The 13,936-nt window shown below is 43.5% G+C and overlaps 1 protein-coding gene across 1 annotated transcript; it reads right to left on the bottom strand.

Annotated features, from left to right (window-relative positions):
• Window positions 1–247: 247 nt before the first annotated feature.
• On the bottom strand, window positions 248–6,271 carry LOC110503643 (adapter molecule crk). Its single transcript, XM_021582078.2, has 3 exons — window positions 5,721–6,271; window positions 4,825–5,387; window positions 248–3,311 (listed from the first exon to the last, which is right to left on the bottom strand). Exons 1-3 carry the CDS (start codon window positions 5,938–5,940, stop codon window positions 3,174–3,176), a joined length of 921 nt encoding a protein of 306 aa, XP_021437753.1. The 5' UTR covers window positions 5,941–6,271; the 3' UTR covers window positions 248–3,173.
• Between the last annotated feature and the right edge of the window lie 7,665 nt (window positions 6,272–13,936).

Here is a 13,936-nt window from a genome sequence, read left to right as displayed (position 1 = left end):
TTGGTAGGTCGTCATTGTAAATAAGATTTTATTCTTAACTGACTTGCCTAGTTAAATAAAAAAATAAAACACGTGAAACAGGCTGGCTGTGACATCTTTAACAAGTCTGGGACCAAGTTTTAGTAGAAAGGCCTGTAATAATAATCAGCTGTCTGGATATTTAAATACAAATAAACACGAGTAGGGCAACTGGCTTTTTGTAAGTATGTTATGCATGACAAGTGAGCCAAATTATGAGAAAAGGCAGTGCAGTTTGATCTCATCAATTTATGACAATCAACAAGATTGCTAGGGTACAGTATTTTCATTTGCCAATCCTTTGACTTTATTTACTATGTATATCTTAACACATTACATGCTACAGAAAATAAAAAGGTCATTTCAATTGTCTTAAAATAATATATAGTGTTATAATACAATGGCACATTTTGATATCACAATTTCCATTCGCGGTTGCCAACCAAGCCCCATTATGAAAGGTAATGACTTACACAGGGTTACAAAAATACAATACTTTAGAATATTTATTGGCATTAAAATAAGAGCAGATTACATAAGCAACAGGCATGCACTGAGAAAATGAATGGAAAATGCAGACATGATTGAACAAATGTTAATACTGGAGTAGCTGATTACAAAAGGAACTAACTGTAATCACTTACATTACCAGCAAAAATATTGTAACCATCTTACAAATAGTCTTGAAAAACTAGATTGCTTCGTGGATTACTTTGAAATTCAGAAAGGGTGTTGGCGAAAAAAAAAAAGAAAAAAAAATGACACCTTTCTGTTTTCTCAATGACATTAAAATCAGCATTGAAAAAAGGCGCAAGTTTACAGTTGTTCCACCTGAGTGAGTTTGACCACAAGTTAGAGACCATTATGACGACACACCAAATGCATTCGATGGTTCCTTTTTATCTGCTTCTAATGCTTATAAATGGGAAAGTACTCAAAAAAGTAACAAAGTAATCAGATCATGTTACTGAGTTTGAGTCATCCAAAAGATATTACTGACTACAATTTGACAGGTAACTAGTAACATCTAGAAAGTAACCTACCCAACCCTGCCCATAAACATAGGTTGTGGCATTAATTGGCAAAACAACAATTACACAGAGAAATGGTACCAGTTTGTGGGCAATGGGAAAACCCCTTTTGTTCACGGACAATCCAATCGTTAAAAGGTTATATATTCTATTAATCTGGACTATGCAGTGTATTTTTGACGAGGTACTACATCATTGGAGTTTAACTCGTATTACCATAATCATTTCTGTACACTTCACACCCTGATAATGCTTTTAGATTTTTCACAGCTGCTTTTTGGGGGGCTAAATTACCTTCATTATATATTTTTAAAAGCCACAGACAATGAACACAGCAGAAATTACATATTGGCACAATAAAGGCAAGAAAAGGGAGGGGTCAGACTTGATAAGTAATTGTAAAAAAAAAAAAATGGCTTGAAGTGCATTCTGAAAAAACCAAAACACATTTCACCTATAGCAACCTCAACACAGACTACTGTATTGATCAACACGGGCTAAGGCTCAGAGGCAGCCTAGCACTTAGGTTCTCCCAGAACCTCTCTGCCTAATGCTGTTGCAGTGCACCCTAGTGGCCAGTGCTACAGAGGACAAGGTCATCCACTTCTCAATTCACCTCCCCCTAAATCTGTGGGAAAGCACTCAAGGAGGTGAAGTTATCCATGTGAATATCAGGGGCACATTCAGTGGGGTGCAAAGTGTAAGAACGGTCAGATATAGGTGTAATTCATAGTGGACCAGAGATACTCATCTGCTGTGCACAGTAAACTCCTTTGCATCTAACATTTGTGATGCTGTGCCAGGGTGCAAACGTTGTCCTATTTCTACATAGAGACGGAAAGATTGTCATGTGTCAACAGGTGGAATTAACTGTGATCTCTTATCAACAGAGAACACCTACTCAAAAGTTGACAATCTTAACAATAGTATGGTGGTTTGTGGATACACGCAAATTAAGTGTTTTTTTGCTCGCTCTATTACACTAATTAATACGGACAGACATCAATTCTCAAAATATAGTGGATGACTGGAATCTAGAACAGAAAAGTGAGAACAGTCCGTGTCAATGACCTGCCTTGACCTCGTAACCAACGTGTACAGGAGGACAAGTAGATGCTACCGTAATCAGTTTTGAATCTTGCAAGGAGAAAGCCAAGTCATACTAATATTGAGCATTAACTCATATGAACATGTTGTTTTAACAGTCTATCTTTGGCTATGCTATTATATGGTATGGCAGAACATATGCGCGACCCTGGCTGATCATACACAAAAAGGCATCTCCACTGTTAAGAACAAGGTGAAAAGTTAACAGTGTAAAAAATATATTTAAAAAAATGTTGTTTCAGTGATTCAGAGTGGGAGTGGAGCAGACAAAGACTTTAAAAAACACAGACAAGCAATGTAGGACAGACAAACAAATAAGAGATTTAGCGCCTGACAATACCATAAGCAGACAACATAGCTGACACATTTGATGAGATCTCCGTAATAGTGGTGGACTGGCAATGTTACTTCTCAGAAAAACAACGCAGAAAACCCCCCCCAAAAAACACGATTTTAGCATGTAATGGTCATCAACAATTTCATAATGATATGTTCTTTTTTTCTTTCTTACAAAAGACTACTAGTTACTTGGTCGTGGATTTGTAGCGAGGATGATAGTTTTGGGTACAATGTAGTGTTAACCTAACGGCTCTCCTTGACAGTCAGAGAAAGTGTTTCTCCGTGGGTCTGTGTATACGATTCCAGTCCAAGAGAGCATTTCTACCCTGCTTTCCCTCTCCCTGAATAGCTGTCCACACACTCCCCCTCTTCCTCTTGGTAACACATAGTCACTGTCCTCATCCCCATCAGACAAGGCCTGAGTCTTTCTTTAGAAGGGGTATATGTGGGTGTTTTGATAGAGCTGGCCATGGTGCTGAAGTGGTATAAATACTGGTGTTGTGAGTGAAGATGACACAGCGTAATGATTATCTTAACGGGACCAACTGAGGAACAGGAAGTGGCCATGAGGAGGCTGCTGATTGGCACAGGGGCGATGGTGGCAGGAGAGGGAGTGAGTGTGTGTATTTAAGAGCAGGGTAAGGGATGGGAGGAGCCCAAGGAGCCCAGTGTCCACTCTCAGCTCACCTCGTCCTCTGGGTTATTATGGTCCAGCAGCTTAACGTGGGTGAAGGGGAAGTGGCCGCGCTTGCCTTTGCACTCGCCCTCCCACTGGCCGTTCACGTTGATCTTTGTCACCTTCACCATGTCGCCCACCTGTTGGAGGAGAAGGACTCGTCAAACAGACAGACCTGGGTCATGTTCATTACGGCACGCAACGGGAAAACACTTGCAAACGATTTTCAACGGAACACAAAAATGGGCCTTTCTGACTAGACGAGTCCAGGTAGACGCTCGCTGTTTCAGTCCGATTGGTGCCCAACGAACACTGTGTTCACCCTGTAATGACCTTGTTGAAGTAGTTGCAGCATTTGTGAAACTTTGTATCGCAGCAGTTCATTTTGCCTCGCAAACACAAACCAGTACTGCAGAGGTCCATTTGCTGGTTCACCCTGTCGGCCTCTTCATTACATTCTTCTAAAGAGAGTGAAGTACTCTCATCGACTAAGATGTGACCAGGAAGTGTGTGCGGGGGGCTAATCATTAAACCTATATACCTCCTGAGTCATACCACTGGCAAACACCTTCACGGAGGGTAAATATCCTGTTGGTGATTATCGGAGCGCAGTGCTGACGGACTCTCGGGTGAATAGAAAATCTAAACTCTCTGGGACCCAAAAGTATATAAAAGTTTGGCAAAAAGTCTTTGACATTAGTTTTTGTATTTCAAAAGACAGAGGCAAAACAGACTACTTCCACCCGGTAGCTGATTCCGTCAAGACAGAAAGTGAACATCATGCATCTGTTTCACTGTCCCTTCTTCCCTCTCTCCAAGCAGGTAAAAAAAGAGGAGAGACGGGAGCAGCTGAGACTGCTGGCTTGTCGCCCAGAGGCCGCTCTGGCTCAGAGTAATGTCATTAGAGAAATGAAAGGAAATGTTCCTCTACACAAAGTATTTCCTTCCCACAACGATCTCCACTGTGGAAGCCCTCTTTCCCCTTCCGGACAGTTAGTTAAGACAGTCAGGGAGGGAGCCTCTGGCAGCTTTCTCTAATGAACTTCAGAGCAGTTGGCTATTGATTTCACTGACTGACCACCACTCCCCATAGACTGGTTCGTATTCATTAGGGCACGCCCGTAGCAAAACGTTTTACAATGGAAAAATAAAACAAGCATTGAAAGTCCCTCCCGGTTTTAGTCGGTCTTCTTCTGTTTGGTGACTAATGGACATGAACCAGACTGACTAGCTTGTTTTAACAAGCCTAGCGACTGGGAAACGGAGGGGCATGCAACTGGTTAAGAAGCTGAGGAGGAAGTCACAGGCAACGAGTCACAGAGGCCACATACCAACGCCTTCATTCCTTCCAGCAGTGAACGGAAATGGAAGACATAACTTGGAATGACCTACTGGGAGGGAACCTAGGGACTTCTCTAGATTATGACTTTACAGAAGGCATAATAAAAAAAAAGTGATTTGATTCCCTTGCTCTCAATCTTGACATAATGCCAAAGGAAATCTATGTTTTACAATACCAATAATGATTAGCCTCATTGCACTGAAGGCTGTGGACAAAGGAAAATCCAAGACAACATAAAGAGGATCAAAGAATCTGACAGAGGGATGATGAAAAAAGGGAAAGAGGAGACGAGAGCACAGCTAGGTAGGTACCTCTAAGGCAAGGGCGGTCTTGTCATAGGCATTGGGCACCCTCTTCTGGATGGCCCTGGCAAAGACGGGTCCGTTCTGCAGGTTGGGCAGAGGTGTGGGCTGGGCGTACTGGCTCGGGTCTAGCAGAGGAGGGCCCTGAACACTGGAGCCATCTACACAGCCCACCCCACCGGGACCCCCTGCTCCAGGGCCCCCCGAGGTGGGAGAGGCCGGTCGGTACTTCTCCACGTAGGGCACAGGGATCATCCCGGCACGCCCCTCTAAATTCTGAGCATTCCACCACTGCTCCTCAGGCCTCTCCAGGACCCGCAGGATGTCGCCCTTTCTGAAAGGAAGGTCCTCGTCGTCGTTGCCTGGGAAATCAAAGACGGCACGGACATACTCGTTCTCCAGCCGCTGCGGCGGGCCGCCAGCACCTGCGCTGACCAAGAAAGAGTGTTTGGCCTTGTTGATGGGCTCTATCAGAGTGGTGGTGTCCAGGTAGTGGATCTTGTAGAACTCCAGCAGCGAGTGGAGGGCGTCAAACTCCTGGTCCCCTATGCGGAACTGTGGAGGCGCCTGGCCTGAGAGAGGAGGGTGGGGAAAGAGGGATGAGTAGAAAAGGAAAGAACAGAAACCATTTCAATGGCCAAAGGTATTAGGCCTTATTCATTGCCATGTGAATTACCACATTTATGGCCCATAAAAGGCAGTCGACTAGATATTTGACGTCTGGTTAATCCAAACGTCACTGTTTGGTTGATTCACGTGTAGGAAGTTAATCTAAAGTTATGTTCCAAATAAAGCCAAATCAACGTAGTGTTCTTGCTGGATTCATCTTTTATCATTGGGTTGCATGCGGATACCCTGAGTTTTGAGCTTCTTTATTCTGCAGCCCCAAAACATGTCTCTCTTACCTGCGCCAGACTGCCGGTTGTTGCTGATGCTGTTGATTATGTAATGCGAGACTTTGGAATTCTCTGAAACTGACAGCACGTAGTCGCCTGGACTTGTAATTGAGTCTCTCACCAAAAACACTCCGTGTCTCTGTCCTTGTAAAAGTGAAACTGCCTCCTGTCTACTTAATCTACCCCAGTACCAACTTGCACGGTCCTCTGCGTCAAAATTTCCGGCCATGACTCCCACTCCAAAGTCGAGGCTTCACGGGCCTTCCCTTTTCCTCCCCTTATCCTCAAACAGCATTCAACTCATACAAAAACTTTAGCGCGGAGAACACGTTTGGAAAATAGGCGACATTCGCAACTTGCATATGCCCATCAATTTAAAATCCACAAGCCGGTCCTCGAACAAAACGTGTCTGACCGCCTGAATGAAATGATATGTCGATTATAACTCACCCAACCCAGTTGTAAAACAATACAATTTTGAATAAAACCTTGTAACTTGCCACAAGTAACTTCAAAAAATGAAATGGCGGATCCGGGGAAACAAAACTGACCCCATTAGCCGGATATGACGTTTATATAAATTACGTAGCAACGTGTCAGATGAGGGTGTCCATGTTGATAAGGTCAAACATTACTTTATTTTTGATAGGATATGAGATAATAATAATAACAGTATACCTTGTATTAATTAATCCAACCCATGGATTATCTAACTTGTGGTCTATTTGATGGCCCATAAATCCAAAATATGATGTGCTTTAGGCCTGAAGGCCACTGATTTCGGCAATTATGCCCGACTACATTTATTTTTTACAGGTTTGTCAATTAAGAACAAATTCTTATTTACAATGACGACCTACACAGGTAGGTAAAACAATATCATACAAACAACAGTCAAAATACACATAATGCACAGTCAGTAAAACAGTCAGTAAAACATTCAGCAATAGGCAGCATTTAAGAGGCAGGGTGGAAACACATGCAGTTATCAGTTAAAGTTGCAATATGTAACTTTTTGGGCGACCAAACCAAATTCACATAGAAATACGAGTTATAGATCTGGCAATCGAGTTGAAAGCAAGTCTAAGAGGCAGTAGATATGGTTTATGTGGCAGGGTAGAGCGGTGGACTAGTAACCGGAAGGTTGCAAGTTCAAACCCCCGAGCCGTGTCGTTCTCCCCCTGAACAGGCAGTTAACCCACTGTTCCTAGGCCGTCATTAAAAATAAGAATTTGTTCTTAACTGACTTGCCCTATATAAAAATCAATGCTTCATGTTCTGAGGTTTCATTTTTGCATCTTTTACTTTTGGTTTTGTACACCAGCTTTAAACAGCTAAAAATGCAATATTTTTGGTTATATAATACATATTTCACAGCGGTTTAGATGGTACAATGATTCTCTACTTGGTTGTTTTGTCACATTAACTGAAATTTGGCAAACTATTAGAATTTTAGCAACCAGGAAAAGGCAGACCTATTTCGGCATAGTGCACCTTTAAAATTTCAGACAGTTTGTTTTTAAAAGTACCAATGAACACAAAAGAGCTTAGTTTCAGTGTTTTTTTAAGGATGGTCCAGTCTCTAGCTGCGGAGAATTGAAAATCAGTTTCACCAAAGATACAAGGGACTTGAGGATTGCCAGGTTTATATACAGTGCCTTGCGAAAGTATTCGGCCCCCTTGAACTTTGCGACCTTTTGCCACATTTCAGGCTTCAAACATAAAGATATAAAACTGTATTTTTTTGTGAAGAATCAACAACAAGTGGGACACAATCATGAAGTGGAACGACATTTATTGGATATTTCAAACTTTTTTAACAAATCAAAAACTGAAAAATTGGGCGTGCAAAATTATTCAGCCCCTTTACTTTCAGTGCAGCAAACTCTCTCCAGAAGTTCAGTGAGGATCTCTGAATGATCCAATGTTGACCTAAATGACTAATGATGATAAATACAATCCACCTGTGTGTAATCAAGTCTCCGTATAAATGCACCTGCACTGTGATAGTCTCAGAGGTCCGTTAAAAGCGCAGAGAGCATCATGAAGAACAAGGAACACACCAGGCAGGTCCGAGATACTGTTGTGAAGAAGTTTAAAGCCGGATTTGGATACAAAAAGATTTCCCAAGCTTTAAACATCCCAAGGAGCACTGTGCAAGCGATAATATTGAAATGGAAGGAGTATCAGACCACTGCAAATCTACCAAGACCTGGCTGTCCCTCTAAACTTTCAGCTCATACAAGGAGAAGACTGATCAGAGATGCGCCAAGAAGCCCATGATCACTCTGGATGAACTGCAGAGATCTACAGCTGAGGTGGGAGACTCTGTCCATAGGACAACAATCAGTCATATATTGCACAAATCTGGCCTTTATGGAAGAGTGGCAAGAAGAAAGCCATTTCTTAAAGATATCCATAAAAAGTGTCATTTAAAGTTTGCCACAAGCCACCTGGGAGACACACCAAACATGTGGAAGAAGGTCCTCTGGTCAGATGAAACCAAAATTGAACTTTTTGGCAACAATGCAAAACGTTATGTTTGGCGTAAAAGCAACACAGCTCATCACCCTGAACACACCATCCCCACTGTCAAACATGGTGGTGGCAGCATCATGGTTTGGGCCTGCTTTTCTTCAGCAGGGACAGGGAAGATGATTAAAATTGATGGGAAGATGGATGGAGCCAAATACAGGACCATTCTGGAAGAAAACCTGATGGAGTCTGCAAAAGACCTGAGACTGGGACGGAGATTTGTCTTCCAACAAGACAATGATCCAAAACATAAAGCAAAATCTACAATGGAATGGTTCAAAAATAAACATATCCAGGTGTTAGAATGGCCAAGTCAAAGTCCAGACCTGAATCCAATCGAGAATCTGTGGAAAGAACTGAAAACTGCTGTTCACAAATGCTCTCCATCCAACCTCACTGAGCTCGAGCTGTATTGCAAGGAGGAATGGGAAAAAATGTCAGTCTCTCGATGTGCAAAACTGATAGAGACATACCCCAAGCGACTTACAGCTGTAATCGCAGCAAAAGGTGGCGCTACAAAGTATTAACTTAAGGGGGCTGAATAATTTTGCACGCCCAATTTTTCATTTTTTGATTTGTTAAAAAAGTTTGAAATATCCAATAAATGTCGTTCCACTTCATGATTGTGTCCCACTTGCTGTTGATTCTTCACAAAAAAATACAGTTGTATATCTTTATGTTTGAAGCCTGAAATGTGGCAAAAGGTCGCAAAGTTCAAGGGGCCGAATACTTTCGCAAGGGACTGTAATTGCTGGATTTCAGGTTGCTGTTGGTGGTGGGGAGTCTTAGTTGTGAGCTGATATAAAGGGGGGTCTTGCCGAGGGGGGATTTGTATATGATTGTGAGTCACCGGGTTTGACATCATACATGTAGGGATGGCCAGTCAATGGATTAATACGTCACAGTGATGGGTTTTGTTCAAACGGCCAGCTTCAGTAATCTGTTCTAGCACATTCTACTGGTGTTTTTTTTTTTGTCAGGCAGCTCAGCCCCCTTTCAGAAGGTCCAAAATGTATTTTAGTTCTTATTGGTCAAGGTCACGCCAATTATTATTATGTTAGCCTATCAGCAACCTAGATTCCCGGGACATTCAGTGTAAGACCCCAGCACTGACAGGGCAGATGTCAGACATGTTCTTTCCCTATCCTGACAAGCACTGCATTTTTCCTCCTGCTACTCATCCTCCTGCATGAGGTCACATACTTTTGCTGTTCTGATGTTTTATTGTGTGTGCAGCTAAACATCCATAATCTGTCAGTTTCAAGAGTGCTCAGACCTGTGTGTGTGTGGATATTTTCTGTCCATTAAAACCCCTTAAACTGGAGTACTGCTTCTTTGTTGTTCTAACCTGACAGTAGTGGTTACTACCGGCCTAAAACCAGCACCTACGGTTTCCCTCCTATTTGAATGGTACTTAGATTTGACAACCTACACATATTTTTCATGGCCCTTGGAGCCGAATCCAGTAACTCCTACAGCCCAAGAATGCCAGTTAACATACAAAATCCTCCACAAGATGTGGTCTGTCCACGACGACCAGCTCACCTGCCACAATATCTTGATAATTACAAAGATGGCTACGAGTCAAGGCACAGACCACCACACATAACAGCACACCACTCTTGCTAGGGGGAACAGCTAGAGGGCTTTCTTGAGCACTTGAGATGGAATACATCCTGCAGTCCCCTTCAATGACTCATCACCGGTCCAAGTCATCACCCAGGCTGACCAGCAGAATAGAGGACAGAGACTCAGACGTTTTACCGGCGGCTAATTCACCAGGTTCCCACCTTAGGCTAACCTCAACCAGAGATTGGCAAGATCAGCATCGAATCTCAACCAGAGATCACCGGGATCAGAATCGACCTGAGCGTGGACCGCTAGTGACGACTGGAAGGCTCACTGCGTTTACACAACCAGAATGACGAGACTGATGAGCTAATAGAAGCAGTCAGGAAAACGGAAGGTTCCTACAGACCACCTGACAACTATCGCCAGTACTTAATTGATGGACACTGTCACAGGCAGTCCTTCAACAGTTGTCTCCTCTTACAACTGAAAGATGTCTCCGAGGGGGAGAACGAGGAGCTGAGCCACCAAGCTGCCCAAGAAGTTGATGACTTGGACCGGTGATGGAGCACCCCTCCACTGTGCTGGTGGAGCACCCCTCCAGATCCAGCCTGCTCAGTCCCTGGTACTAAAGTTAGTAGTGGGGCCTACTATACCGGCTCCTGCCATGGAGCCACAGCTCGCCACTCCCACCACTGTGTTTCAACCAGCTCCTGTGTCTTAAGGAATTTTATAATCTGACTTCCCTATGGGGCCGTCTATGGAAATGGTCTTTCTGGGCCGGGCGTCAGTTTAACTGTAATACCGAAGCAAGTCTGTAGGAGAAGTCGAAACTGTGCTTCTAGACCGGAACTCTGGCCCCTTGGTCTCAATTGACTTTATTTCACTTGAAAGGGAGCTGAAATGCAGCAGTCATGGTAAAGAAACGAGAGTTGTCTTTGGGGGAGGTTTAATGTGCGTGTCTCTTGTGTGTGTTTGCACGTGGCAAGCAGTCTATGGTTTGTACATTCACTCTCCCAAAATAGTACACAGTCACCCTTCTAGATAACTTGAAATAGTCTCACCGGGTCTTGTGTCCTGAAGTCGCCTAGCCAACTTCTTTCGCCAATTAGATTCAACCAGCTGGTGTGCAACCATGGTAAGGTTGGTTTGACGTTGGATAGCCTATCACCGAGGCTAATTAGGCAATGTCAATATATTACAAAGTGTAAATGGGACAATATTTTCAAGTTGCCGATCTTTTAGTTGTCTCATTAAATGCATTCAATATTTGTTTATGAATTTATACAATTTATGGTAGGTTTGAGGTTTTCTGTCATTGAAATTTGGAGGTGTTGGCATTAATAATTGACTGATAATCCTTAACTTGCCCCATAGGGATGTCATCAAATGTCAAACCAAGTTAACCATGTGTATTGCGATTTGGTCGCACTGCTCAAAAAAATAAAGGGAACACTTAAACAACACAATGTAACTCCAAGTCAATCACACTTCTGTGAAATCAAACTGTCAACTTAGGAAGCAACACCGATTGACAATAAATTTCACATGCTGTTGTGCAAATGGAATAGACAACAGGTGGAAATTATAGGCAATTAGCAAGACACCCCCAATAAAGGAGTGGTTCTGCAGGTGGTGACTACAGACCACTTCTCAGTTCCTATGCTTCCTGGCTGATGTTTTGGACACTTTTGAATGCGGCCGGTGCTTTCACTCTAGTGGTAGCATGAGACGGAGTCTACAACCCACACAAGTGGCTCAGGTAGTGCAGCTCATCCAGGATGGCAGATCAATGCGAGCTGTGGCAAGAAGGTTTGCTGTGTCTGTCAGCGTAGTGTCCAGAGCATGGAGGCGCTACCAGGAGACAGGCCAGTACATCAGGAGATGTGGAGGAGGCCGTAGGAGGGCAACAACCCAGCAGCAGGACCGCTACCTCCGCCTTTGTGCAAGGAGGAGCACTGCCAGAGCCCTGCAAAATTACCTCCAGCAGGCCACAAATGTGCATGTGTCTGCTCAAACGGTCAGAAACAGACTCCATGAGGGTGGTATGAGGGCCCGACGTCCACAGGTGGGGGTTGTGCTTACAGCCCAACACTGTGCAGGACGTTTGATATTTGCTAGAGAACACCAAGATTGGCAAATTCGCCACTGGCGCCCTGTGCTCTTCACAGATGAAAGCAGGTTCACACTGAGCACATGTGACAGACGTGACAGTCTGGAGACGCCGTGGAGAACGTTCTGCTGCCTGCAACATCCTCCAGCATTACCGGTTTGGCGGTGGGTCAGTCATGGAGTGGGGTGTCATTTCTTTGGGGGGCCGCACAGCCCTCCATGTGCTCGCCAGAGGTAGCCTGACTGCCATTAGGTACCGAGATGAGATCCTCAGACCCCTTGTGAGACCATATGCTGGTGTGGTTGGCCCTGGGTTCCTCCTAATGCAAGACATTGCTAGACCTCATGTGGCTGGAGTGTGTCAGCAGTTCCTGCAAGATGAAGGCATTGATGCTATGGACTGGCCCGCCCGTTCCCCAGACCTGAATCCAATTGAGCACATCTGGGACATCATGTCTCGCTCCATCCACCAACGCCACGTTGCACCACAGACTGTCCAGGAGTTAGCAGATGCTTTAGTCCAGGTCTGGGAGGAGATCCCTCAGGAGACCATCCGCCACCTCATCAGGAGCATGTCCAGGCATTGTAGGGAGGTCATACAGGCATGTGGAGGCCACACACACTACTGAGCCTCATTTTGACTTGTTTTAAGGACATTACATCAAAGTTGGATCAGCCTGTAGTGTGGTATTCCACTTTAATTTTGAGTGTGACTCCAAATCCAGACCTCCATGGGTTGATAAATTGGATTTCCATTGATCATGTTTGTGTGATTCTGTTGTCAGCACATTCAACTATGTAAAGAAAAAAGTATTTAATACAAATATTTCATTCATTCAGATCTAGGATGTGTTATTTTAGTGTTCCCTTTATTTTTTTGAGCAGTGTATAATAAATGACACTAGAAAGCATGTTTCTGACTCATGTCGATGCCACACAGGACATTTTCAAAACAAGATGCTGCTTTCCAGAGGCAGTCGCTCTTTGTTTTCACTTTTATGACGTTTCCAAAAGTGACCACCTGATGTCAGTATAATACCAGAGACCCAAAAGAGTGCCAAAAAAATGTGTTTTCAATATAATTTTCTGGGCATCATTCCAATGGTATCATTAGAAAAATCAAAACTGGATCTGGTGTAGTTCAGTTGGAGCAATAGTTCCCTAGGAAGTGGCACTCACAAATGTCCTTTGAAGTACCTACTTTAAGTTTAAAAAAATTATTTCCAACCACCTTTTCTTCCTCATTCCTCACTAAAAAAAGATTAAGAAGGCATTTGTGGTTTCCCTGAATATATGTCTTAGGCATCTGGGGTTTTCCTGAATTTGCATATCTGGACTGATGCGATGGAAACTAGCTACATTTATTGTGGCCGCCTAGTGTGAGACGACCCAGATTGCCTGGCAAAACCCTGACTCTGGAGCACTATGTTACATCTTCTGGACTCTGGATGGATCGTGCAGAGAATCACAGAACAACTGGTCTGCTAGGGGGTCAGCAGAGCAGCACCTGCGCCCCATCTGTGTGTCCACCTCCAACTCTGTTACCAACTCAATGCGTCTAAGTCTTTGTTTGCTCATTGTCTGTGCGAGTGGGAGAGACAGACTGCTCTAGTTATTGATCCAAGAAATAGCACTGAAACTCCATATATGGGAAAAATGCAAAGTTATTCTGGAAAAAAAGTGCTTTGGGAGGAAATTTGGAGCTGAAGTCCAAGGCAACATTCCAAAATATTTTCAGGCAGAGAATTAGGGATTACTTACTGCAGCTCACTGCTCAGGCATTTTATTCATAATCTGTTACAATATAATGAGACAAAGAAGAAGGGAAAGACTGATAGTATAATAATAAAGAAAACATGCAGAAAAATAAGAAACAGATATGTTTACCAGAATACAGTATTTAAGGTTTTGATTTCATCGCATTGGCAAGACAGCAAGTCACTTGGATTTCATGGAAATACACAGAAGTTTCCTTTCCAATTCATCACCTAAACTGAGAGAGCAAGGAA

This window comes from Oncorhynchus mykiss, chromosome 24 (assembly GCF_013265735.2).
Source record: "Oncorhynchus mykiss isolate Arlee chromosome 24, USDA_OmykA_1.1, whole genome shotgun sequence".
NCBI lineage: Eukaryota > Metazoa > Chordata > Actinopteri > Salmoniformes > Salmonidae > Oncorhynchus > Oncorhynchus mykiss.
The sequence above is the reverse complement of the archived record's forward strand: the minus strand, read 5'-3'. Positions and strand labels throughout refer to the sequence as shown.

What these genes read in the sequence shown, in the direction of transcription:
- LOC110503643 (XM_021582078.2), bottom strand. Translation starts at nt 5,940, where the DNA reads ATGGCCGGAAATTTTGACGCAGAGGACCGTGCAAGTTGGTACTGGGGT. An exon ending in CAACCGGCAGTCTGGCGCAG is followed by an intron (nt 5,388 to 5,720) that starts GTAAGAGAGACA and finishes CTCCTCTCTCAG; the next exon opens with GCCAGGCGCCTCCACAGTTC. An exon ending in AGACCGCCCTTGCCTTAGAG is followed by an intron (nt 3,312 to 4,824) that starts GTACCTACCTAG and finishes CTCCTCCAACAG; the next exon opens with GTGGGCGACATGGTGAAGGT.